At 34.9% G+C, this 27,304-nt stretch overlaps 1 protein-coding gene across 1 annotated transcript; it reads left to right on the forward strand.

Annotated features, from left to right (window-relative positions):
* The first annotated feature begins 380 nt into the window (after positions 1-380).
* LOC149572372 (guanine nucleotide-binding protein subunit gamma 2-like) lies at positions 381-27,304 on the forward strand. Its single transcript, XM_089813543.1, has 4 exons — positions 381-900; positions 15,141-15,193; positions 15,376-15,420; positions 26,745-27,304. The coding sequence occupies exons 1-4, from the start codon at positions 772-774 to the stop codon at positions 27,001-27,003; spliced, it is 486 nt and encodes a 161-aa protein (XP_089669669.1). The 5' UTR covers positions 381-771; the 3' UTR covers positions 27,004-27,304.

Consider the following 27,304-nt stretch of genomic DNA (forward strand, 5'->3'; position numbering starts at 1 on the left):
ACACAGTTAAATCTTGATATTCATATCACAATTTGACTAGCTGTGGAAATTATCTCCTACTTATCAATAGATGAATAACGTTAATTTCTTATTTTAATCTTCAATTCAATATTGAATTTACCGATATTTTAATTAAAATTATTTTTTGTGAATGCACAAAAAAGACAGAATTTCTTGAGCCCAGCTTCCCCATGAAATTATGTTGAAACAAATCATTAGATTTTAGCTTGTCCTTGAGGCCTCACGTGGGCCCTAACCAAATCCCGAGGGAAGAAAATTTGCATGCAAAGTTTACCACTTGAGGTAGATATTGCATGGCGAAATGACCTAAGGTGTCCTTCTACCCACTGCTCAATACAAACAGGTTGCTAATTTTAAGGAGCTCTAGGTAGTATCTTGTCATAGTCATGCTTGGGTAGTTACAATGGGTAGACATTTTTCTCCACCTGGTATATTTCTTGGCGTATTAGATGGGATATGTCCTTCACCGTTTTTGACTTCGAAGGATGCTCTTTGGTATTGTATTCAGAGCAGATGCTGACAGCATTGGATAACTATTAAATTAATATTCTGAGATTCCTGCAAACAATGGTGTTTCAGCGGGTCTATCAGCAGCCATGAGCATGCAGTGCAGTAGTGTCAGAGTCCAGACCAGTGCAGCAACTTGGTACATGTGATATGTGATGGGATGTCATACAGTTTTCCTATGTATTATATAATATTTGAAACTCTAGGCCATAGGGGCTTACCTTTCTCCGCATTTCCAAAGCCATGAAAAAGTCCAGTGAATCTTCAGATTCCACCAAGTCACCCAAGGCAATGACCTATCTTGATATATGTGGGAAACACAGGAAGCAGGTTGAATTGAATCGCTTGACGAAAGAGATTTCATTGCTAGAAGTATGCCTTTTTCAACCCTCTTCTCCCCTCATCGTTTCTTTCTTCTTCCTGAGGTCGTTATGGAGTGGTTTTTTTTCTTTTTTCCTTTTTTATTGTTTGTGGCGTTTTGGTTTTTCCTGAGTTTTCCTATGCATTCTGATGATTGTGCTTACCGTAATGGGTTGCGTATTTGGTTTGTTGGCTAGTGATGTTTTGGTTTACTTTTTCTCTATGTCACAGTTTTCCCCCCTTAAAACTTCGAAAGGAGAAAAGGGAAAATAAAATTGAGTACACACCGTGTACCCAACTGAACACACAGTTTTTCTATCAAACTGTTTCTTACCATGAGAATCTGTAGTAGAGTCAATTTCAGTACTGCTGTCAACCGAACAAAAACAAACGGTTTGTTCCTTAGAACTTGAAAAGAATGAAAATACAAATTTAGGTACCCACTCCCTCCCATTTTTATTCTGCTAGAAGCTTAGGAAAAAGAAAAGTTATTTGAGTACTCACTGACGATCCAACAGAATACAAACAGTTGGCTCCCCTGAAAAGTAGGAAATATAAAAAAGTAAAATATGAGCACCCGCTATTCACCCAACTAAGCACAGCAAGTTTTCCTTCTAACGGCGTGCTCTCCTAGAGATTTGAAAACACAAAAACTAAATTGAGGATCTACTATCAACCCAACAGAATACAGCAGGTATTCTTCTGTAGGTACGGGATGATTGTGTCAACTACTTCTCCTTGCTACTTTTGTGTACAGAGTTTAGCTTGTGACTGATGTTAAAATGGCCATTTTGTTGATTAGGATCTGATTGTTAGTTGTTGATTGGAACTGCCTAAATACTTTCACTAATAGTGGTGTTTTGTTTGGAAAAGGCTGAAAAGGAAGGGTGATCACTGATTTTGATTTGGAACTGGATATTCTGTTTTGACTTTTGATTTTATTTTTGTTCTTACCATGTTGATATTGGTTATAAGTTTTATCAAATATTAATATCAAAAGTTATAAGATTGTTTTTGGTAAAAATTGTTTCATGACCTCACATTTCCTGGTAAACATTAGAAGTTTATAAGTACTTGATTGAAATCTGTTGCCTGCATCCATACAGTACACTACCATTCTGCCAACCATATAGCTTCTGTTAAATTCCACCAAGTTTCGAAAAAACAATATTTTATAGTGTCTATATGAGTATATAGTCTTACAAATAAGGGAGCCTGTTGATTTTCTCAAGATTAAATCAGTAGATCGACAGATATTAAATTGGAGGCTGAGTGAACTGATAACATACCGTTTCGGCTCCTAGATGATCACCTTTTCCATTTCTAGTTGTTTCAGCACATTTTCTGTTTTTCATTGACCTATAAAGAAAACTGAAATGGCAGAGTATTCAAAAGAGAAGGAGATACTCTCCCCAATCTTCTGTTTCTTCACCAGCTTTTGTTTGACAGTAAATTGTGATTGCATATCCCCCATAGATGAGGGGTAGTGTTGAAAATCTGGCAATGTTTACATTCTCTGTCTCCCTAAATAACGTACAAACTCTCTCAATGGCTGATGGATTTATAATTCCAGTATCTGGTACAGAAGATATAATATAGGACAGTTTTTGCCCATCTATGCTTGGTTGTGAGGCAATGATTTACCTCAATATAGAGAAGAAACTTGGTTTTTATGTTGCCACATTTCACCATTTCTCAAATTCTTTGCTTTTTCTGCGAACTATTTCTTATATATCATAAATTCCTTTTTGTTTTCATGGTCTGTTCAAATGGTTGATATTTTGCATGATCCTTTTACAAAATTAAATTTGTCCTTCAGTGTTGGTCACAGTCCCTGTGAGCTTTTTTCTACCTGCAAAATGTAATTAATGTAACAGTTCTCAGTATTGATGGACTTACTTAATCAAAGCCTTGGAATTTGGTATTCTTCTAGGAGTCTCATCTTTAATTTATAGAAATAGGATCTGGTTTCAAAATTTTATTTGGTTACCATTCCAACTACCTATAATTAGTCTGTAATATTGGGTGTTATTTATTGAGATTGCTTGAAGAAGTTTCACAAGCCCAGACCTCAAGGCTTTGTTAATAGACATGGATTAGTTAATGCTAAATGATTTATCGTGGCCCCTCAGGATTTCCACATCAAATCCTACTAAGGAAACAAGTATTTGTCAACCACAGTTGTGCAGATGATGATATAAGCACTCATATACATTTTATCTTTTATCTCCTGTAGTACTGAAACTTGAAGAACCTTAGGATTTCCACATCAAATCCTACTAACAAAACAAATATCTGTTCAACCACTGTTGTGCAGGTGATGATATAAGCAGTCATTTACATCATATTTTGTGTCCCATAGTACTGAAACTGGAAGAACGCTCTTTGAAGATTCCTATAGGAAACAGTCTTTGATCTTTGTCTTTCCTGAAATTTTTAAATCCACTGTTATTTCTTTTAAAATTGTATCTTTTCAAATGTTTAGCTTATAATATTACTCTCTTCTGGGTGTACTGTAAATTTCAGTGTGTGTCACATGTGATTCTAATATTAATTTCTATTGACAATCTGCATTCATATTACATGCCAAAGTCCTTGGGGATTTAGCATTGCTATCAGAACAAAGAGATCTTTTACGCAAACAACATGATTCACCTAAGAACTAACATAGTGAAGTATTTTTTTGTGACAAAGGTAGAGCATTTGCATGGTGTAACAATGTGAAGATCTCAATATAAGGCTTGTGGAGTAAAGCAACACAAATCCTTCACAATATGAATATTTTCAATATAATAGGTGTTTTGAGAAATAGAAGCAAATTCTCAAACATTGATGCTTTTTAATGAATAATAAGATCAAGATGTTAACCAAAGAGTAACAAAGATAATAAAAACAACACCTCTATAGTTAAATTCAAATTGGCAGTTGTTCATATCAGTGCTAGAATAAGTGATCAGATCATTTTAAATCATGCTCAAGGGCTCAAAATATGTTCTGTTAAAGTGAAAATTTGGTACCAGATATTACTGGAGGCAATTTTTATGTGGCATAATCATTAATACTAGGTGAACAGAATTTCTTCCTTGTTCCATTATTCATATTTGAGTGCTAATTTGGTTATACTTGAGCTGGTCAAGATTGTAGAATCCTTTATCTGTATCTTAGTAATAAATCACAAGAAAAATGTAAATGCAAGTCAAATGAATCAGAGTACTAAATATGGATATTTCTGTTTCTGTGTAACTACTTTTTTCTAGTTATTTTGTTCATTGTTGTACAAATTTTCAAAATGTGATAAGATACTACATAGTGTCTAATCACAAACCAAATTTTGAAGGCTATTTTCAAGGTAAAAGGTTAGAAATTAATGTTTCAAAAACCAATGCTATTGTTTTGACTGACATCGTGGAAAACATTATCCAAGCTAATATCTATTACAGTCGAGATTAATCCCAGAACACCCTAGATTTTCAGAGCTAACCTGAGAATTGATGACAAAATCTCTACTACTTGAGATTTGAAAGACCACAGAGGATAAAGATGACCTTGTTGAGGCTTCTGTTAAAGCTTAAAAGATCAGTCCCATCAAAATCCATGAATAAAGGTTGATTTCAACTGACAATCTTAACACTACTAGTTTCAAAAAAGTGGATGTTCTATATGCTTTGTAGTTCTTAAAAGGGAATAGGATAAGTAATATAATGCAAAAAGCCCAGAAAATTGATCTTCAATCTAAGAACACATTGGAATGTCCAATCATTGTACTTGGCTCATTATCATCTTTTTCAAATTTTAAACTGGAAACTAAACAGGTGGAATCCTTTGTTTAACTTTTTATTGTCTTTCTTGTGGAGCAATTTTTTAACTGATCCTCCATAATCTTCTCTGTTTTCGAGCCTTGAGATTAAAATTAGAAAACGTTGAGTTTTCATGTCCTCGTTACCTATATTGATTATTATTACCCTATATTGATTATTATTACCCTATATGTAGATAATAGTTTACTTTCTAAATTCAAATGGAGGTTGTTTTCTTCATCCAAGTGGTTGATTTTCTCTGAGAGTGGCATTTACTCTGCCTTAGAATGTTTTTTTAATCAAAAACTTCGTACATGGTAGTGAGTTATGAAAAATAGGTTTGAGTTTAGCAAAGCCTCATTTCCCTTGTGTAACTACCCCAAATGTACATAATGGTGTACACTCTGAAATCAAATGCAGGCTGCTTTTATCTCCAATTAACTACCGACCAACTCTATATTTGCAGTATTTTGAGTTATCTTTATGTCTTCAGATTTACTGAGTTATTCTTCAAAATGACAGTTCCTATGATTTGCAAATGCCTTTCTCAAACCATGGTATGTGATGGAGTTCTGTGCTTGAAAGTCCCCCTTTCAAGTGAGAGGAAGAAATTAAGCTCAAAAGGTGGAATAATAAATGTTCTAGTGGCCATTGGGCTTGGTAAATTAATGACTGATTGAATATATGAATACCCTATGAGAGAGACTACATCATGATGATAAGCAAGAGGAAGAAGTTAACCTCAAATTTTGGAATGATAAATGCTCAAGTAGCCATTGAGCTCTATAAATTAATGACTGATTGAATATATGCTTCAAGAAAGAGATCACATCATGAGTTTTTGAGTAGCCATGCTGGAATCTAAAATTTTCCAGATCTGTGAATTCAATTCTGTTGTGTGCCATGGATGAGGTAGTTTGGATTCAGTTGGGAATACTGTATTAAAAAAATATAAGGATTATAAGTATCCCTTCTATATTTCATGGGGGTGCATTTCAACTTCTCATGTCCCCATCTTTTTCCTCATCCCTTTCTAAGGAGAATGATCCAGAATAAAGGTTGGAAGAAGTTAGCCAAATCTTTGGTTATGTTTTCTTTTTTGTCTTGTACAAACTGTAAATTAGCATCATTTTCATGGCTGGAGTAAATAGAATCTAAGCATGTGCCTATAGTAATGAAGAATGGTTGTTTGCCACTGTGACTAGAATCTAAGCACATGCATTTCATGATTGTGAATAATAACAACGTCGTTATTGCTGGTGCTCTTTGACTTGTTCACTTTTGTGATCAGGAGAATGCATTTCATTTTTAGAATACTTTAATAAATTCTTTGTGAAATTTTATTCATGGAAGAGAGGAACATTCATTAATAAGTATCATGAAATTTAAGTTTCTTTGTCTTATCAAGTGTTTTCCAAAAGATTTTAATTAGAATATTATCTGTTTGCTAATACACAAGGTTTGAATGGGCAGACAAACATATAACTTGTTTTGAAGCTTTTGACTATTTGGAGAGAAATCTTTGTATTGACCTTGTCAAATACAAGGACAAAAAATGATACAAATGGGTTGAGACTTGAGCTGAAATGACTTGAGAAGGCAAATAGCTTATGTGAGGCAGATAACAATCATGCTAGAATAAACATTTTCCATTTGTTATTGTAGATTGCTGGAATTTATCCATAGCACACAATATAGAGATATGCCAAAATTACCATAACCTAAGAAATTTAAGATAGTTACTTCTTTTTTCCACCGAAAGGAGAACTTGATTGAACCTGTAGCATATGGTTGTCTCAAGGAACTTTGGCAAAAGTTGGATGTATTAAGATGGTGAAGAAATTTTTAGCAGATGCTCTATCCAAAAGATTGGAGCTTAGTTACCAGTTTGGATGTGGGTACGAGAATCTGGTGCATGGAGATTTTTTTTTGGGTTTGGATGTGTCTAGGTACATGTGTGTGTCTATTATATACAAAAAAAAAAATTGATCAATGTCAAAATGCCAAAGATAAATATTAAATACCAATTGGTAGTTAAAAAATATTCAAATAAGTTATATCAATAATGTCATTTATGTCATTACAATTCACGATTCATTACAATTACAACATGTAGTTCATGATTCATTGATCATCAAAAGGATTATCAAAAAAATCATCATTTAATGGATTTTCAGCTGCTGCAGTTTCAAGATTCATCATCATCATCATCATCATCATCATCCTCCATAGTGGCTCTAGCAAGATCCTCAATGGTTGCATTCAAGTCTATACACTTAGGCGGTAGATCCCAAAGCTTTGTTGGCCCCCTCCTTGTTTTGTGTACCCTTGCATGATAAAAGATGCAAATTGGAATGAATATACACCCAAGTCTTCAACAAATTGGAATGAAAAACCATGTTTAGTTATGTCATCGTCATCATCATCCATAGTGGCTCTAGTAAGATCCTTAATGGTTGCTTTCAAGTTTGTACAATGAGGTGCTACATCCCAAGCTTTATTGCCCCCCTCCTTGTTTTGGGGATCCTTACAGGATAAAATACACATATTGGAATTATTATACACAGTCTTTAGCTCTTTTTGTAGTGAACCAATTACACTTCATTGAATGGATAAAGGAATATGTACTCGAATTCCGTTCAATGATAGGAGAACTTGCAAGTTGGAGAGAAGACACAAAAATAACAAAAAACAAACTTATTTGTGAGAGGATCTTAATTGCAAGAGGTTGGGAGGTACATATAATCTTGATCATCTAGTAGCATCCATAGTTGGAAAACTCACCAAAGCCAAAAACTCGCCAAGCCTCCCAAAAGTTTAATCGGGAAAAACTCGGCTATTTAAAAAAAAAAATGGGTAACCTAAAAAACTGCTAAAATTTAATTCAAAATACTTTTTTTGCAAATTTCAATGAAAAGATGCATCTAATGAGTTAATTAAAGAGAACACAAAAGAAATAAGCAGGAGTTTAGATATATATAAATGCATAGTGGGTACAAAATTGCATTCTCATGCGGAATGCTAATGGCGGGAAGCACAATGGTAAATAGTTTGTGTCAAACTAGAAGTAAAAACATCATTACAATCACATCTTTTTCTTCCTAGCTCTACTAGCATACTGTAATTCTCTATTTTACATTACACACACAGACACACACACACACACACACACACACACACAGGCTTTTTGCCTTTTGTTTTGAACAAAAACAAAAACAAAGAATTAAAAAAAAAAATTGAAAAAAAGAGTTTTTTTGAAAAATTCGCTGATTTTTTGCAAAAACTCGGCGACTAATTAGTGATTTTTTCACAAAAACTCGGCGACTAATTGGTGATTTTTCACAAAAACTCGACAATTTTTCTCTAGTTGAGTCGCAATTAAATTTGGGAAAAACTCACAAGTCCCAAAAACTCAGCGATTAGTAGAAACTCGCCGATTTTTTCGGCAATTATGCCAACTATGGTAGCATCCATTTCAGATTGGTCATTAGCAACACAAGGAGTATGATTTCTCTCTAAGAAAAACAAGCCAAACTCTTTTCTAATATTTGTCTCCACTTTTGATCTTTGAAGAGTTTACCAAATACTTGCTTGTACCCATTAGTGATTTCAAAATCTCTATATGGTGGTTCCATGGGATAGAAAGTACAACATTGCTACAATACCTTAAAGATAAGGTACATGCAAGGAGCTGCAATGTTGTGGTCACCTTGTTCCAACTATGAAGAATGGTTGTTTTTTTGAAAATTTTATTGTTTTTTCTTTCCAAAATTATAAGCTCTTTGTTTTCCTCTTGCAATTAGTTTGTCAACATCTTCTTGTTCTTATGAATCTTGCTATTTGTATAGGAGACAACCCCTTCTTATTTGGGCCCTTGCACATATTAATTCCTTTACCACTAGGGCCCATAAAATGATGTTTCACTCGAAAATGAGAGCTATCATATTGTACATTGCAAAAACAAAACTTCCAAATGTATCCACTACCTCATGGAACATGTGAGTACTTATTATATGTCTTCATAAAGGAGATCATTTTATCAATTTTGAATTTTTGGTTTCCTTCCACACAAAATAAAGAAGCAAACTTGAAAATTTTCATCATAGACTTAGAAATACACATCAAAAGGCTAAAGAGTAGGCTTTAAATGGTTACCTTAAATGTTCAAATCTCCTTTGTGGACGCTATTTGGCGCTCCATGAAGATCTCTTTTAGAAAAAATCACTAGCTCTTTGAAATGCGAAAATGGAGACAAACCGAGTTGAAAGCAAAAGAATAAACAAAATGATATGTTTTTAGGTTGAATAGCCTTACAAAGGGCCATTTAGGGTTTCTAGTAAAAAATACTTTTAAACATGTTTATTTGGTCACTTTAAGTGACCGCGCCCATTGATTCTCTTGGATGCGCTTGGATGTGGGTTGGGTGTGCACTAGATGTGCCTGGATGCACAAGTGCATCCATAGGCTGTGGCTCGCATCTTGTGCCACTCAATTCACATCCACAAATACATCTTGCACCGATGCGAGCCCAGAGGAGGCTCATCCTGCAACTAAGGATTGGAGGAATATAAAAGTGTAAGGTTTGTTGAGTTAGGATATATAAAATGCATACAAATATGGTAAGTAGTATTACAATTCATACCAATTTTTCTGGGATGTTGATTAGTCGTGGGACTTAAAGTGGAAGTTTCCATTTTGTGGTGTGAGGATAGAAATGTATCTTTTGAAATTCAAGCGTAAAATGTAAATCTTGACGAATTATAAGATCATTCTCTTTGCGAGCTTTTTTGGTATTCACCAAACATATTAATCAACAGATAGATCACTTTTCCTCTTCCTTATGATGGATTGTTGAGTCCAACCGGAAACGTTATTCTAGAAATATATATAGTTGATTTTAGAAACTCGAGCATTCTTATAGAATGTGGAAAGCACAGGCCTAGCAGATAGATATTTTAATCAGGAAAACTTGAGAAAGCATTAGAGAGAATCAAATGAAGCTTGTGTTGATAAATAAAGAAAAAGGCACTTGCCAACATGACTGACTATGCTCTGCAAATAACATGAGTTTTGTGCGAATGTATCTTCATGAATTTTCCCATTCATTCAACCAGTACACAACAGTAGTACGATAAGATCTTTTGGTGGTTGATAGCTGTGATAATTACCAAAAGGTGCATTCCTTGTCGCATAAGGAGAAAGGCACAAGAAAGATCATAATAGTGAGGTATTCTCAAGATATGGAATTCATGGGCAGTGACAGACAGACTCCATTTGTTGAGTAGGTTGATGAGATCATTGAATGGTCAAGCTGGTCATTTTCCTAACCATCAAGGTCTCATTTTTTGAACAATTGGCTAGCCACTTTTTGTTCTGATGGACTGACTGTTGATGGTGATCTACCTACCTATATGAAAGGGACAGGACATCTGATCTGAACTATGGCAAGGCTAATCAAAACTAATGGGACATTTGTGATTGAGCCACTGCCCACAACTTGTCCTTAAAAAAAAGTTCAGGAAGGAACTACATCACGTCTTGGGAAAGTTGAATATACATGGTTGATACAATCTGCAAAACATTGATTAGAGACAAAGGGTAGATATAGTAGTGGAAGATGTGTTCCAGTCTGGTAAGTTTGCAATTCTTATGAATGTGGTAAACATTTGACAATATTTATGTCTCTACTTGAAGTTATATATTGGAGGCCTTGGTTTCCTTGCAATTATATTTGTGATTTTTTTTTTGGAAAAACATGACTTGTGTTTGGGATTTCATAGAAATGCACCTTGAAGTTGAAAATGTATTAGGAACATTGAAAAAGTGCAGAAAATCTGGAATATATCAAGAGTAACATTGGTTTTAAATTTTAATTAAGTTACAACTGGGAATAAAACACTTCCTTTCCATCAATAAAATCTCTTCATGCCCTAGAAGGTATATAACCTGCTTACAAAGGATGTGTGGACTTTTTGGCTGGTACATTTGGAAACTGTATATGAGGTTGTGCTACAATTCCTTCCATTTCACATGTATGTAGTGACTGTTTATTAGAGAGAATTTTGGGATTTTATTTAATACAAAAATGTATTATAAATAAACCACATGATTTCTTTGGTACATATAGGTTTAGATGGAGTAAATCTGTTAGAAAATGCAGCTAGGAAATCAAAAACATTCCAGAGAAGAGGCCTCACTGCAACACTAATTTTTTCACTATCATGATCTATTAAAGTATGTCAAAGAAGGAAAAGAAGAAATTGCTGGAAAATCCGGTAAAAACCAATGCTTTATTGGGAAGAACTGCACTTTCAAGCAATTTATTTGAAAAATAATACTATTTTTGGGAGATGCTTGCAGTCATTTGAGAACCACCTATAACTATCTGGAAGGCACGTTATCCATTAGTAGGTTAATTGTAGGCATTAGTGCCTCCTATGAACAATGGCTGACTACAAATTGGAGTGGAACAATGTCAGTTGCTTTTTCAATGCATCATGATAACTAGAGAAGGATAATTCATATTAGTTTATGTATTGAGAATTTAGTATTGTTGGGAAGAAAATACAAGTTGTGTATGGATACGAAGATATTTAGTATATATATAGGTAGGACATTAGTTTCCAATTGAGTCCCAAGCTTATTTGCAACACTAGAAAGACGACAAACTATAATACCAAATTTATGGTCTAATCATATCTTAAAGAAATGATGTACCATATTCTAAACTATCTGATTAATTTCCATCCACTTCATAACTTTATCTTGAATTATTATTTTTATTTCTCTTGTTGAGAATGTTTGATGCTTTTAAGGTAGATGTTTTGTGTTAATATTCAAATGCTTTTAAAGGTTTTTGTAAGAATATATGAACCATTTATTTGTTTGTTTTCTTAAATTTTATTAACTGTTTTAGATAGCCATATCTTTGACTTGTTGCAATCCTCTGAAAGTATCAAAGTTTTGACCTAATAGAAGTTTTATTCTCTCATAAACTTGCCTATGTATATAAGCTTGTTCTAGTACCCTATAGAATTCTTTTAATGGAAACCATCAATTGTTATGTTGTGATGTCACCTTCCTAATTTGCCCTAGAATCACAATTTTAACAAATTAGGGTTAGGGTTACACCTTACCAAGTTAAACATCTCTTCAAATAGTATGATCTTGGATTTGAATCTTGCAATCATAAGTAAGAAATATATATATTCATTATTAGGCATGATATTCATATAGTATCTATAACTTCATTTCAAATCATAATTACACCACCATTGGGGATGGGGAGATGGGTTTTTGGGATGTTGGGATAAAGGGCCTCAATTTGGCGATGATGGGGGGATGGCGAGGGGACAATGATAGTGGGCAATGGGGTGCTATATATACTATATTCTATACATATGGTACTTAAATGCTAGTTATTGCACCACTGTTGAGGACAGGTTTATAGGATATTGGGACACAACCTCAATTTGGGGATGACGGCGAGGGGCAAGGGGCAGGGGGTGATGTATGTATGCTATATATTATACATAATGGTACTTAAAATGCTAGTAATGAAAAGATGTATAAGACTAGGTTGCATGGGTACACGTACCCACACCCTTGGGATGTGTACCCACATACCTAAGTACCGGGTACACATACCCCAAGTACCAATTACATGTACCCCAAGTACTAGGTACTCGGTGGAGAACATCTTAGCTAAGGACCTTGATTAAGATTTCTGATTTTTGTTTCGGTTTTTTTGTTTGTGTATCACCTTGTTGTTTATCAAGCTCAATTAAATACGTGATCAGTTTGAAACTTTGATACAATATTAATTAATAGAAAACTTTATCACTGTTTAAGTCAGAAGTTTATCATTTGCAACATGTCATTGTTATATAATTTATGATCTTGTTCATGTTTAAACTCTGCCTTCTCTGTTATGTATCTAAACATTTGTCATATATTATTACAAATCTCAAACTGAAAACAATACATTATATCTGCAAACTTTATCACTATTCTTATTTTGAAAAACATTGTCATGACTCAAATTTTCCAATTTTCTATAAATATTAAATTATACTTAAAAAAAAGTTTGACATATCCAAGTACCCCTGTCCCCTATTTTGAAAAATGGCCGTACCAGTACTGTTACTGGTACCGTAAGTACCCGAGTACCCCCATTCTCATGCAACCTTGGTAAAAGATTATTAAGAAGTAAAATAGCAAAATTGCACATGCCAAATACTAATTTAAAGAAGTACAAAATGCCAAAATTTAGTGAAGGTAGGCCTCTAGTCATCCCTTGGGAGGTCAGGCAGCTAGGAATTTTTTTTAAAAAATTTTTTTAGGGGGGGAAAATGCGTCTTTGTGTAACACTATTTCAAATACATTAGGGCATGGGAGTAGAAGCACGATAAGTCCACCCAAATCCATCCCACACTAAGCCCAAGAGCGGAACTTTGGCTCTCTTGGCCCCAGTGGCAGGAAACATAGACATCCACCCGAGGTATCTTACCTATTGGGGTGTTTGTAACCTCTTTCCCTATCCATGCTTCATCTCCTTAGATTAATAGTGATCATTATAGAGTATGGAGAGGAGATAGTAATTGAGGTTCCATAATTGTCCCATCTAAGCCCAAGAGCAGAGCTTTGGCACTCTTGGCCTTTGTTGAAAACAACATGGACTTCCACTCGGGGTATCCTACCTAGATGGCAATCCTCATGATTCTCCCTCTCCTTACGCATCCTTCTTTCTATACATGATTGGGGTTTACAAACAGGCTTTTGACATATGGATTTTATATCTAATCATAAGCATATGTAAAAGATAGCTGATTAATAAATAATGCATAGGCGATATTAATACCACTAGAGCAATCGCTAGATTAATAGATGCTGGTAATATCAATTATGAAATACGCAGGGGTTGGTTTCTTTCCCTATGCCTGATCTGGATATTATCTTATTTTTAATTCCACTAATCACTTCTGATGTGATAATTGTAATTGGTAAGATATTTCTGATTTCGGAGTCTACTTCTTGTTGCTGATTGTTGTGTCTGATTCTTCCTTGATGATTCTTTAAGTTGTATTCTTTAATGATTCTGAGTCCTGATAATGATCCCTGATGGTCAATGTCTAACTCATAAATGGACAGATAAATTATTAGTTCAGCACATTCTTGATTTGATAGTATGCGGCATACCCAATTCCTTTATTACTTTACAAACTACTGTACTAATTTACTTACTGGAGTCTCCTGATGCATACTGATCTGTCTTAGCGTTTCTTATCTCCATGCTCCCTTTGAAGCTTGCATTGGATACTCGTACCTCACTCCGATTGTGAGCAATCATGTCTCCTCATGTGGTTAAAAATTCTTGGAAGAGGAGCCAATCTTCCTTGTGTGCCCATTCCCTTCCATAACTAAACATTGTCTTATGAATTGCAGATTCAACTCATAGAACCACCTCTTATCATTACTTGATTACATCCTACTGTTCTTAATACTTTTTACATGCATTGCTGTTTTGAGGGAGTGCTGTCATTAGGAGTAAAAGTTAGATACTATTCACAGTGTGGCAATTCTCGAGGAACCAATATTTATTATCATTATCATCATTTGTTTATTGTTGCCTTCATCCATACTATGATTTGCTGCCTTTATCAATGCTGAGGTTGCTAATGAGATCTCTGTCTATGTATCAGTATATTGTTTCGCTCTGTTTGACTGGGTCTGATTTAGATTACTAAAATTTGTGAAGTCATATATAATGAGACAATCTTCTATGTATAGGTTTAATGCACTTAGAGGTGGTGCGAGTTTTGGTGTTATGGTAGGGGCATGGCATATGTACTTGTGGTTCTGAAATGTATTTTTGCTTATAGCACATATCTTGCATACGCTTAATAATAAAGTAGGATGATCCTTAGTGGCAATGTTGGTCAGAGACATTTGATTTCCATGTACTGGAAAAATGTCACAGATCATGATACAAAATGATTAATGTGAGAAACTGCAAATAAGGTTGCGTAGTAGGGTTGGGAAGAGAAAAGCTGATACAGGTGGCAGCATGATGTAGAGATATGTTCACCAGAAATTTGGGCTTGGTAATTATCAAATTTACCAAATTTTTGTTACTGTACAAGAAAGTATATATACCATATCTAAACACAACTAATGTTAAATATGTTATACATTTTTTAAGATACATTTGAAAAGATTTATATTTACTTGTTTTTGGGATCTGTATATTTCTTATTATGTGCCAATTATTATTTTGATTATGTAGTTGGAACATGAGAAACTGTTTTACTTTTCAATGCTATTTGATCTTTGAGTGTTGCAAACATTGAAGGCCTGTCTATCTCATTTATGGATTTAGTATCAACTATCAAGTAAGTTTTTGTTGTTTTTAAAGTATTCTATCAAGACATTTTTTCCCTGTTTTTTGTCATTTAGGAGGAGCTAAAAACACTTGAAGGTCTTCCACCTGCTTCCAAATGTTGTAAAGAGTAAGTAATTTGTATGTTCTTTACTGTCTTTATACTTTTGTCTTATTTTAGTAAATTCATCTTGCATCCAAAACAGCTTTTGGATTTTTACATGTCTGGTCACAATTATCAATACTCATTTTTTGTTTGTAGAGAAACAAAATATAAATACAATATTTTGATTCAATTCTTGGATGTGGCAGGGTTGTAGAATTTGTTGGGAAACACTCGGACCCATTCCTTCCATAGTAAGATCTTTAATACTGAAAATAATATTAATATTTACTGTTTAGAGGTCATGATTTTCTTATTTTGTCTTTGATTATACTCTCTGTTTAGTTAGTCGGAAACCCACACTAATGCTCCAAAGGATCATCATAGGAAAAAGTAGCAGAATGACTATTTAATCCACTTAATTAGCAGAATATTATATATATGTATCATTTATGCTGAGAGTTCATCATCAGAGTGGATTTCTGTTTCCCAGATGCAGATAAGTGCTTTGCTTTCACTAAAATCCTGAAGACAGCATATCTTTTTCCAGAAATGCTTGCTGAATTTATAACTTGACAATAATTAAAATAAAAATTGTGAGTTTCATGGAAGGACACCAAAGTGAGCAACTTTATGTAACAAATTCCCAAACAATATATTTTTTTTGGTCGGTAATAGTTTTTATTTTTATTAAAATAACATTTTTTACATCATCACAACTAGGCTCTTAAAGATTAGCCTTTTCTTCACATATACACATTCCTTCAAAAGATCTCCTATCTAAGCTTTCTAAAGCTTTTACATCTTTAACCCTAAATCCTAACTTCAAATGCATCTTTTTCAAATTTGACTTTGCTTTGCATAGAAGGAAAACAAAACAAAAACTTTCTGCCATCTGTCCTTCTATTCTTTCCCCATTTCTTCCACCTGCAGCTCGCACACATCTCCTTCACATACATGAGGGTTCTCTGCATTTTATTGAGTCTTTGCTTTTTCTGCCTCGGATAAAAACAGCCAGAAAACATCACCTTGTTTCTTCCTGAACTTCATCACCCATAAACTGCATAAAGTGAGACAATCCTAGAGTTGAGTTGCAGAAAATATTGTTGATCGCTTTCCCTTAATCAGATTCCTTGTTGGCATTTTCATGCTTTTGAAAGCCAAAAATAAAAACAGACAAAATTCACCTCCTTTCACTGCCCTCTTAACTCATCACTCCTCCACCCTTATAGGAAATTTGACCCGCACCACCCTCCTTTTCCTCCTCCCCCCCTGCACTCCTCCACTGCTTCGGATGGGCAATTAGTCCCAAACAATATTTCAAGGTGCAGATCAGCATGGAATTTAGGGGATGTCACACCAAGAATTGGTCTAAGAAGCTCAGTGATGTTTAAGGTGGCATTTTCACTTTATGCCTGGCCCTTTAAGCCTTTTGCTGAAATTAATAGTCACTTACTTTTCTTTAGTGATTCATTAAATTACATGTATTTGTAATTTTTCTGATTACTAATTATCATTTTAAATTTGTTATTTTAATAACCTTATTATTTCTGTATGTTCATTCATGGTTGACTCTTATTGTACGATAATGTGTAATACAACATCTGTAAGATTAACATGCCGAGTAGCTCCACATTTTACAATATATGCTTTGTGGATTCTATTAATTTATCTTATTTTACAAGTATTTTCATGCATTGTACTTAAACTGCCATATGTCAGGATCCTGTTCTCTTGACAATATCTATTTGGTCAATATTGTGGTTTTGAGGTATGCATGTTAGAAGTTGTCATGCTCATGGCAATATAGGCACTCCAGTGATTTGTCCCATAGCCTAGGGTCTATTCTGATTAATATTCTGAAAAAATAGAATGGTATTCTTTGTTAGTGGTTCATTTAGATCAAGTTTGATACGAATATGAGTAAATGTTTCCATTCATTGTTTCTGACTATTTTAAAAATGGACTTTCCTAGTTTATTGGATATGGTTTTCAGATTTCTTTGTTTCTGTGGAGTTCTTTCAAAGATTAAGAGTATATTTTTAGGTACTTACTAAACAGTCTTGTTTGACTGAAAAATCATGGGCTCTACTTCTTGAAATATACAAAAAATTGTATCCATCTCCCTTATGGTTACTGGCTTTCTAATTTCTGTTGATAAACCCCTCTTTGGGGTTCCACTTTCTGGTCCATCCTTAAGTATTAAGCCCACATTTCAATTGTGCCTTTGCGAGGTATATACCTCTCTTTTTGTCCTAAGCATCAGTATTTCCACGTCCACTTCTGAGAAATTTCTTCAAAGACATGTCTTTTTGATACAATCTAACCTATAATATTATATGGGAGATTTGGGGACCTAGTTTGGGGTCCGTTAGTTGGGCTCATAGAGAAAGAGTCCTAACTCTCATGTTGCAGTGCATGATCCATTGCAGATGGATTGTTCCTCAATGCATCATCCAAGCCATGTTTGTCATGTAGTGTGTATGTCTTTAGAGCATCATCAAGCTTATTTTCTATGCATGGAATATTTTGTTTCAGGTCATGAGAGCTATCCGTACTTAGCTCTTTATATAAATTAGAGAGGTTTGCATTGCTAGACTCCACTAGATTCCGACATTTTTGGTATTCATAGACTACCTTGCTCCTATCTATTGACATCTATTTTAAATTATAATAGACTAACTCCTTGCATTTGAAGATAGTGTATATGCTAGGAGGTGTAAAGGTGTAGTCATCTTGTTCCAGCAATGAAGAACAATTGACTCCACCTTTTTGTACAAGTTGTCCTTAGGATCATGCTCTCTCTGATGAATGACCTAGGATGTCAAATGATGTTCATGTAAGTTATCTTGATATAATGTTCAATTAAAAATTCAAAAATTAAATTACAAGGATAGAGGATTGTATTAAAATTTAAACTTACTGATTTCACTCTCTAGCATGGAGTCTATGGAATCATAGATGTACCCCAACCAAGGGTCATAGTGTCAAAAAACCGAAGCATAGACATGATGGGCTCGATGAATTCCAATACAAAATCCACCTGAGCCCACCAATCATCATCCAAGATCATTGCCTTTACCTTTAGGGTTCTCGTTGTATTCAATTGCTTCCAAACACCCATTGGCTGCTAATAACGATCTGGGACAATGCATCTTTCACTCTCACCATTCATCTAAGGACAATTTTGTGTGAAGAAAAATGACTTTCATCCACCTAATAACATGTTAATTCTAGGTTAATAACACATTTAAATATGTAAACAACACAAAAAACAATTTACTCAATTATGTAAAATATGACACAAAATGAAAAATGAAACTAAATAAAGTTTAAAATTTACCTTTAATAATTCTAAATTGGAGGAAGTTCTGAAAATTGCTTGTGACATATGTTGGTTTATCAAAAACATTTGGATTGCCTCACCCTCATATACTTTTTTCCCTATTCAATTTGGGTGCCAATTGCTGTCATCACCAAATTCAAGAAGTGGATGGGGCATGATGTCCAAAGAATATGATCATATCGCGTTTCTACTGAAGTGCCTGCAACCCTACAAATTTTTGCATTGTCCGTTACTAGTTGGACATCATTATTAACTTCAATGAGAATTCGGACAGTTAAATTTAAAATCCTTTACCTCCCCTTCACAATCAATTACTTTCAAAAACATTGTCCCCTTGGGGGAGACAACAATCACATTTATTATTGGACGGTTTTTGCAATCTTTCCATACATTAGAGAAAATAGTCACTCTGGTTTAGATCTAAGAATCTCTTATTGGTTTGAGGAGGTTGTCTATTTTCTCTTTCTCACCATGTAATAAGGTGATTCTCACCTTTTCATATCTAGGACCTTGGTAAACACCAGTGGCTTGATTTATTGCTTGCACCATCTCTCTCTAATAAGGTGATCTAACTAGATTGAATGAAGGACCATTTAGAAAGAGGCAATGCCCAACCTTAATATCGAATTTTTTTCTTAATTCATTTTGAAATGTCGTACCTAATGGGCCTCTCTTGTAGGTGGTGCTTTGGGGTGTTTTTACATCTTCATCCATAGAAGACATAGGTAAGAAGGGGTGATGCTTAGTGGTTATTTGAGAGAGTGGTGTTGGTGGTTTGTTTTTGGATTTATCTGTTTCCCTCTTGAAACTAACCTATGAGTTTCTTGTTGTTCCTTTAACATGGTTGCTATTTGAGAAGCTAACAACCCCTTCTTTTCTATCTCTAAGGCCTCACACGTATTGATCCCTTTACCTTGAGGGCCTACAAAATGATGTTTTACTAGGTAATAAGAGCTTCTATATTGGATTTTGCAAAAATTACATTTCCATATAACCCCCCAAGACATTGTTCAATTCTTGATGTATACTTCCACAAAGGAGAAATTTGATCAATTTAAATTTTTTTGGGATCCCTCCACACCCATTGTGCTTTGACTACTCATTGTTGCAATCTACAACAAAATGAAAAAAAAGAACATATTTCAAAACTTATACAAAAACTTGAAAAAATTTAGAACAATTGAAAACATAAAACAAGCAATCAAAGAAGCAAAAGAAAGGATCAAATTCATACCTAGAACACTCAACATTGACTCTTGGAAGGATTTGTCCATCCAAATTCAATCTCTACAACCTTCTCTTCAAACTTGCAAAATGGGCACACCAAAATGAGATAGCTAAATGAGAGAGCAAATGAGAAACAAAATGAGTGAGATGTATTTTAATAGGCTCCTTTTAGGGTTAAAAAGAAAAAAATACTTAAAAAACATAGTATATGATCTTTTTTCCACTGTTTGCATGTTGTGGCCACAGGTCCCTATGGTTTCGCGATAGGTTTGCTTAGGTCCATGGCTGGTCCGTGCCATGGACTGTGGGTTCGCTTGGGTCCACAATAATGTAGACCCAGGAAAATCCACAGTCTGTGGGGCGAACCTTGTGGGGACCTGCCGCAAACCCCAGGTGAATCCATACCCGCCATGAACATGAACCCGGACCTGCTGGCACGGTCCGAACCCTGTGACATAGATTTTGACCCAAGAAAGAAGTTCAGATTGTCTATGGAGTGATAGGAGCAAGCTCAATGTGGTATTATGACTTGTCAAATAGATATCTCCACTTTTGGATGAAAAGTCCTATGTACAATTGGAATTTGTTGTTGAGGAACTGCAGTCTCCAAAACATTTTTACCAACGATTGAGGAGAGTTTGGTGCCCCTTAGTTAGGATCATAAGGACCTTGTAGAGATTGAAATGAAGGACAATCATCCATCTCCTTGAATCTAGTAAGTGGAGTCCTCAATCTTGGTTGTGCAGATGAAGCCAAGTGGCTAGGAAAAATAATAATTAAGATGTTCGATGTATTTGTGGGGTTCTGATTAATAATTGGAACATTCTTGTCATCTCCTGCATGAGTTGGAACTAAAATGCAGCCTTTTGTAGCCATTTGTTGTGTAGTTTCGGGTTAAACAATTGTGCTAAGATGTGAACAGCTCTTGAAGAGCTTGTTGGATCATCAAGCAAATAAAAATCAGAAGATGCATGATAATAAGAAAAAGGGACATGCTAAGAAGCTTTTGTTTTTACAAGAATGAAGTCAGGAATAGGAAGGACCTTAGTTCATGAGGATCCCTTTGACAAGAGGAATTTTATTGGATGAAATTGAAAGTAATTAATCAACAGCATATACAATGCAACAGAACACCTTTAGATAGAAATCAACTTTGGAAATTTGACATCAGAATTTGAATCAAGAATGCGGACAGGAAAAGGTTTGGGTTTTAAATATACTGTTGCCTACAAGTGTATTAGAGTTGGAGGTTGAGGCTGATGCCCTGAATCAAGAGTGTTGAAATTGCAGCATAGCTGCATAACTGTTAAATGAGAACTCATAATCTTTCTTTTAAAGATTGACTACAAATTTTGACCTAAATTTTTTTTAAGTAAAAAGATGATTGTAAATTTTCTAAAGCAAATGAATGTTATCAAATATGAAATCTGCACTGAAGAAGGCCTGTATTAGTGTTGTGCCATTTAGTATTTGTAGTTGAACTATGTTTATTTCATTGTCTACACTCTATAGCTGTTCAGTTAAATACTTAATTTTTCTATTTCATTGCTGTCTACCTGTTACAGCTGCATCTATTTTTCAACTTTCATATCCATCCCATACAGATGTTCCAGCAATCTACTTTATATCTAGCTACTTATACAACTATCTTTTTCTTTTGTTTTGTATTGGTCTACCTGCTTGTGAACTACAGTAAACTTTTCAAATACGATGTTTGTCCTCATCACGTCCCCATACAAGCTGTCAAAAACTTACTTATACTAAGTAGAGAGTGACTTAATGTTGTTGATATCATCAGCATAAGTTTCAGTTGAAATATCAACTTTTGAATTTATGTGAGTATGTGCTTGGTTCCTGCATGGATATGAGACTTTTGGTAAGGCTTACAAAATAGATCTAATCTTCATTAGAAGAGGCGATTCCATTGGTATCTTATAATTCCTTGAAAGAGGTGATTGTCTAATAACTTTTGTGTGATTCCCATGTCATCAGAACCATCTTGCTCACATCCTGCTTCTTTCCTAAAGCCTTGGTGTGAACATGGTTTTGAATAAAAGAAGGGCAACATTTGAAACCCAAGTCTCATGAGCTTGTAATTCAGAAGTGATATCCAATTGAGCAGATGCAGTTCTCTTTCTCTTCTTGGAGTTCTTTTGTATCTCTATGCACTTTTATATTACTTTAACAAATCCTCTCCTTTGGACATCTATTCTAGTTAGCATCTTATCCCGAGTTATAATTATAAAATCAGTAAAATTCAAATGCAATCCAGTTTGTGTAATTATCCAAAGGATGAATAGAAATGAACTAGGAAAATTGTAGGCATTAGAAACAAGAAATGTGGAACTTGAAAGATAAAGTCTATTTGGAATATTTTAAGCCTCTAAATACAAGCTTCTTTAATGTAAATGAGTATTTAGTAAGAGAAACCATATCACTTGGTATCACGCACCTGACCCTGCTACTTGACTTTCTAGCATAGAGTTATCATAACCATAGTAGCATTACAATCTAAAAACTCTTTAGTAGCTCTGAGTAATCACCTCCCGCGTCATTTGCCATGTCATTTCCCTAGTTTTCCATGAATTTCTCAAACCTTAGCTCTGATATTAAATGTATGCGTTTCCTCTTCTTCGCTCAATTTTAAGCTTAGAACAAGAAAGAAAAAGCTGTTAGCATGAATGCTGATGATATTCCTATGGGGGAGTATCCTAGCATTACTGGAGCATTTGGGAGATTGTTAGCGTAATTGTGTGTTGCATTCATGACTGTGTTTGTCATTGATGTCAACATACTAATGATTTTGTAAAGACCGACAAAGCAACAGACAAAGATTGAGATTATGAGGATTGAGGATTGAAGATGGGGAAAAGCGTAGTTGAGGACATGTTCTACAAAGTGTCATGATGATGTGGCTAAGAGCGCATGAAGAAATATGAAGACAATTGACAGTCATTCGAGATTTATTGAAGACAGAGTGAACTAGCAGAGTTCTTGAGAAGCGGTTTTTGGTAATTGGATTATATCTTCTAACAAAGATAGAATTTGGTTAAGCGTAGTTAGACAGAGGTAGAAGACATGACGAAGATGGCGTTGTTGATCGCTCTAAGTCCGAGGTTGCACGCATGAAGGATTGTGAAGATTGCGAGCTGATAGTGTTATCTAAATATGAAAAGATGTAATGTAACATGTATTGTATTATCTTAATGTGGTCCTATCGTAATTGTTAATTGAGAAAGCCTCAAAGCCGACTCAACAATTAGTTTGAGGACTTGGTCTAAAGGATAGTTGTTTTCCTTGTGGTTAAGTGTAATTGTAGCAAGCAATTGCGATTGTGATTGTGGGCAAAGTGTATGTAATGCAAGTGAGCAAAATTTGGATGTAAGATCTAGTGAGACGAGTTGACAGAGTGATTGTATTCAGCAAAAAGATTGCAGTGGATAGTTGTTTATTGGTATTATTCTGCGAAGGATAGTACTCAGCCAGTTGGACAGCGAGTTCGGTGGTTTTGCCCCTGAAGCTGTTTGGACAGTGGGTCCTTTCTTCCACAGCTCCTAACAGTGTTGGAATCTCCTCACAGGGATTCAAAGTCTTCTAATAGGGACTGATATGTACTGAATGTATTTCATTGACTCCTAACAGGGCCCATCCTCTTACAAGGAACTTATATATTAGTACATCATTTTGTGGGTACCATCCCCACTAGGGTTTTCCCTCTGATCAAGGGTTTCCCTAGTTAACAAATCTGGTGTTTTTGTGTATGGTGATCTTGCTATGGTGGTTGCACTTATTGATTACATGTTTCAAATCTAATAAGGTTGATGAGAGTTGTTTTAATTGGATAACTGATCATGATTTTCTAAAAATGACCTGTAGGCTTTTCCCTACAGATCATGATTTTGCTCCTGGCAGTAATGGATGTTATTAGCTGCAGCTTATATGAAGCATGAAACAGCTTGAATCAATGACAGGAAAGCCCACTTATCAACTACTTGTTTGACCGCCCTTAACTGCCTGCTATTGCCATTGGTGACCACATCTTTAGATATGGCCATCAACAGCATGTGGTACTGTTCCTATTCTTCTACTACAACCCACTCTTCTTGGTCCAGTCATTTAAAAATCTCAGCAAATCAACAATGAATCAATGATATCTATATTTCTCATTTTCATAGTTGCCAGCAGTCCTTTTCCTTTTCATATGATTTCTTATGGATCCAAGATGGACACTTATGGCTTTGATATTGACATCTGCTTCATTACCATCCATAGTTTGTTCCCCCAGAAAGGAGAGGCAACCAGCAGCTTTGCTTCCTGCAACTTTTATGATTGAGTTCTATGCTCTGTATTTGTTGTGTTCCCAACTGCTTGGAAATAGAGATCTTTATCTCTGTCTTAAGAAATACAACCACGACTGTTATGGTCATCTTCAGCTGGAAATGACGTTTGTAATAATTTTATAAAGTAATGTGTCTTGCATCATGCAAAGAGGCATGCATATTGAAATACGGAGAGTTGTATATTTGGAAATTGAAGAGACCTTCTGTTGGGTAATGAAGAGTCTCCATCTTTATATATATTGTATCAAGTGAAAAGTATTGTACACTTGAACATTTCATTATCAATAAAGTGTAATGGACACCTACTGGTTATAACTTCGTGAAACACTTTGTAAGGAAGCTCTGATACCACTGTAATGGACACCCAGGAATGCCCAAAAGCTGAACCAACTACTGAAATTATATTAATTCTAAAAATGCTGGAATCAAGTAAAAAGAGATGTATTCCAAAGGCCAAACCCTAAGGGAATGACGTCTAGAATGTTACAACAGAGAATGAACGTCCCCTATTGCCAAAAAAGAGTGTGATTCACACATTCAAGCTCTTATCAAATGCAAGTTATAATCATCCGATGCTCAGCAATGAGACTTTCAGCCCTATTTATCCTTTTCTTCATCCTTCTGGAAGGAACTAAAACATTAATTAATTGCAAGAGCTAGAAGCTTCCTCCTTCCAATAATTAATGCGTTCTCTAGAAATTCCTCCCTGGCAATCATTAATTAAATCACGAGAGGCTTCCGTCCTTCCAATAATTAATACATACCCTAGAAGCTACTCCTTGTAAATAACTAAATTAATTAAATACAAAGTCACCTTTAATTTTTAATTGAATGACTTTATAAGAAATTAATTTAATTTCTTCTTATCCTCCACTTAGACTTTGGAGAACGTGAAGGCCAAAAGATGGGATCATTACATAAAGTGATATTTTTTTTGTTTGCCTGATTTTTTCCCTCCAAGTAGGAGGGTTTTCCCAGGGTAACTTCCTGTGTATGTTGTATCTGTCCTGTTTTCCTTTTAACACCATCTATCATTTATTTCTGGGCTAAAACTCGACAGCCAGTAGTCCTTTTCCTTTTCATATGATTTCTTATGGATCCAAGATGGACCCTTGTGGCTTCGATATTGATATCTCCCACTTCATTACCTTCCATAGTTTGTGCTCTAGGAAGGAGAAGCACCCGGCAGCTTTGTTTCCTCCGATGTTTATGATTGAGTTCTATGCTCTGTATTTGTTGTGTTCCCGATTTTTTTCTTTCCCAGCCTTTGATGCAAATAGTCGATATTTGGAGCTTGGATTTCCAAATGAGGGATAGGTCAGAACACTGGTCTCGGCAGAAGTTGGCAGGCCAAGCTTTTGCCTCTACCTAGTAGTCAGCATTTAAAGAAAAGTAACAGTGGTTCTAAAAACATAAATAATGGGCACAATAGCATGTTAAAAGCTCAGAAATGGATTGCTTTCATACATGGAGAAATGGTTGTTGAAAACTCATTCAAATTCCAATAATGGAAAAAGGAAGAAAAAGGAAATTGAAAAAATAATTGATAAAAAATCTGTTATGCTAGCCAGACAGTTTTGGAGAGTATTCAGCAAAGATACAATAATAATTAGTGAGTGCTGGTTAGTAGCTTGACATATTTGACTCAGTTGCTTTCAAGCGACTTGCCAAGTTTCTAAACTGTGATATTAGAATCCTTTATCAATGAAACATCTTTCTGTAGGAGATTTCATGTATGCATTCAAACTGATTCAACTTTTTTAATCCAATGAGGGTCTTCATCTTCATTGTTTGTGTTCTGCATGTTCTCAATACTCTGCTAGATTCCATTTTCTACTAGCTTGTCTTGGTAGCTACAAGATAGGATTTATCACATCATTCTAAATTGGGATAGTGTACTCAAGGAAGAAATGATACCAGCATCAGTTGTAGTAGCTTTCCCTGGAGTTAATTATATAGGTAGTGTCCTTATCCATAGTTATAACTGGCAGATCCATATGCAAGTGGGCTAGTAGAGTTATTCAAGTGGTAGATGGAAATAAAATAAGAGGGAGGTGAGTTGGAAGCACCATACATCTTCTAAATATTTGGCTTATAAATTATTAAATATAATCCTCTCTCATGTAAGTAATCATTTATGAATGGGTTTCATGTCATTTTAAGATAGATGAAGTAATCATTTTAAGTTTAAACAGATTGTTGAAGGCTTTTATCCTTACCCATGAGTTGCCACCCCTTTCAACAACTGCTCTTTCACAAAGTTCTGAAATCAAATGATTCTCTGCATTTTGGACGGATATGGAGCAAGAGCTTATTTTTCTTTAATATCATCCCATAGTACTCTTGTAAATACTGCACACTGGACCTTTCTGTACAATAGTATTCTTGTAAACTCTATCCAATTAAAATCAGTTCAGTGCTCTACATGATATGAAAGCCTACATAGATCAAGAACTTGTCTGGGACAGTAAGTTTTCTTTTATTTGCACCAACAATTTGTCCTTGAAGTTGATTAAATATTTGAAGACCGAATGAATATTATTCATGTATATGGACTCTCTGCTCCGTGTGTTCAGAAGATTTTTTTCAAGGACATGTTTATGTGAGAGTGATGACAATTTTATTTAAATTAGCTTTGAACGGTGTTGTATATGTTATTGAACAGTGTTCATAAAGGCCAGTCAATATCATCATGGGATCGATGGTTTAAAGAGCACTCAACTGATTCAGAATGCAGTTGCTGCTGTTCTTGTACGTGGTGGAATATATGGAAATTTTCAAATTGGAAAAGGTTTACTTGTTGGAGACCAACATTCAGACGACTTTGCCTTAGTATTCCAAGTTTCTCCTGTTGTAAATTTTATTCCATTAAACATCATTGTACTAGATGTATAAATTGCTGTAACGTATGTAAAAAGGAATGATAGATATTGGCGACTTGACCAGCATATCAATTGGTTGTAGTACTGAAATAGAGAAATAGGCATATTGATGTTTGTATAGTTGAAACGTTTTAGGTTGAACCTCAATTCATTAAATGCCTTGCGAAATGTTACAGCAGCTACACTCAACCAAGTGAGTGACATCCGAGTCCCATTTTTTGGTCCTTACATATCCTTGATATGTTGAATGAGTCCATCCCCTTCATACTACCAGTTGGGGTTTTGTGCTTCGTTATCCATTGTATATAATCATTTCTTTATATAAGTGAGAAATTGCATTGCA

This window comes from Cupressus sempervirens, chromosome 2 (genome assembly GCF_028749045.1).
Source record: "Cupressus sempervirens isolate cs-2001-9-10 chromosome 2, ASM2874904v1, whole genome shotgun sequence".
Lineage (NCBI taxonomy): Eukaryota > Viridiplantae > Streptophyta > Pinopsida > Cupressales > Cupressaceae > Cupressus > Cupressus sempervirens.

Excerpts from the sequence above, each read along its gene's own strand:
- LOC149572372 (XM_089813543.1), top strand. The coding sequence starts at position 772 with ATGAAAAAGTCCAGTGAATCTTCAGATTCCACCAAGTCACCCAAGGCA. Across the intron at positions 15,194-15,375 it reads GCTTCCAAATGTTGTAAAGA|GGTTGTAGAATTTGTTGGGA; the intron begins GTAAGTAATTTG and ends TGGATGTGGCAG. Across the intron at positions 15,421-26,744 it reads TCGGACCCATTCCTTCCATA|TGTTCATAAAGGCCAGTCAA; the intron begins GTAAGATCTTTA and ends GTTATTGAACAG.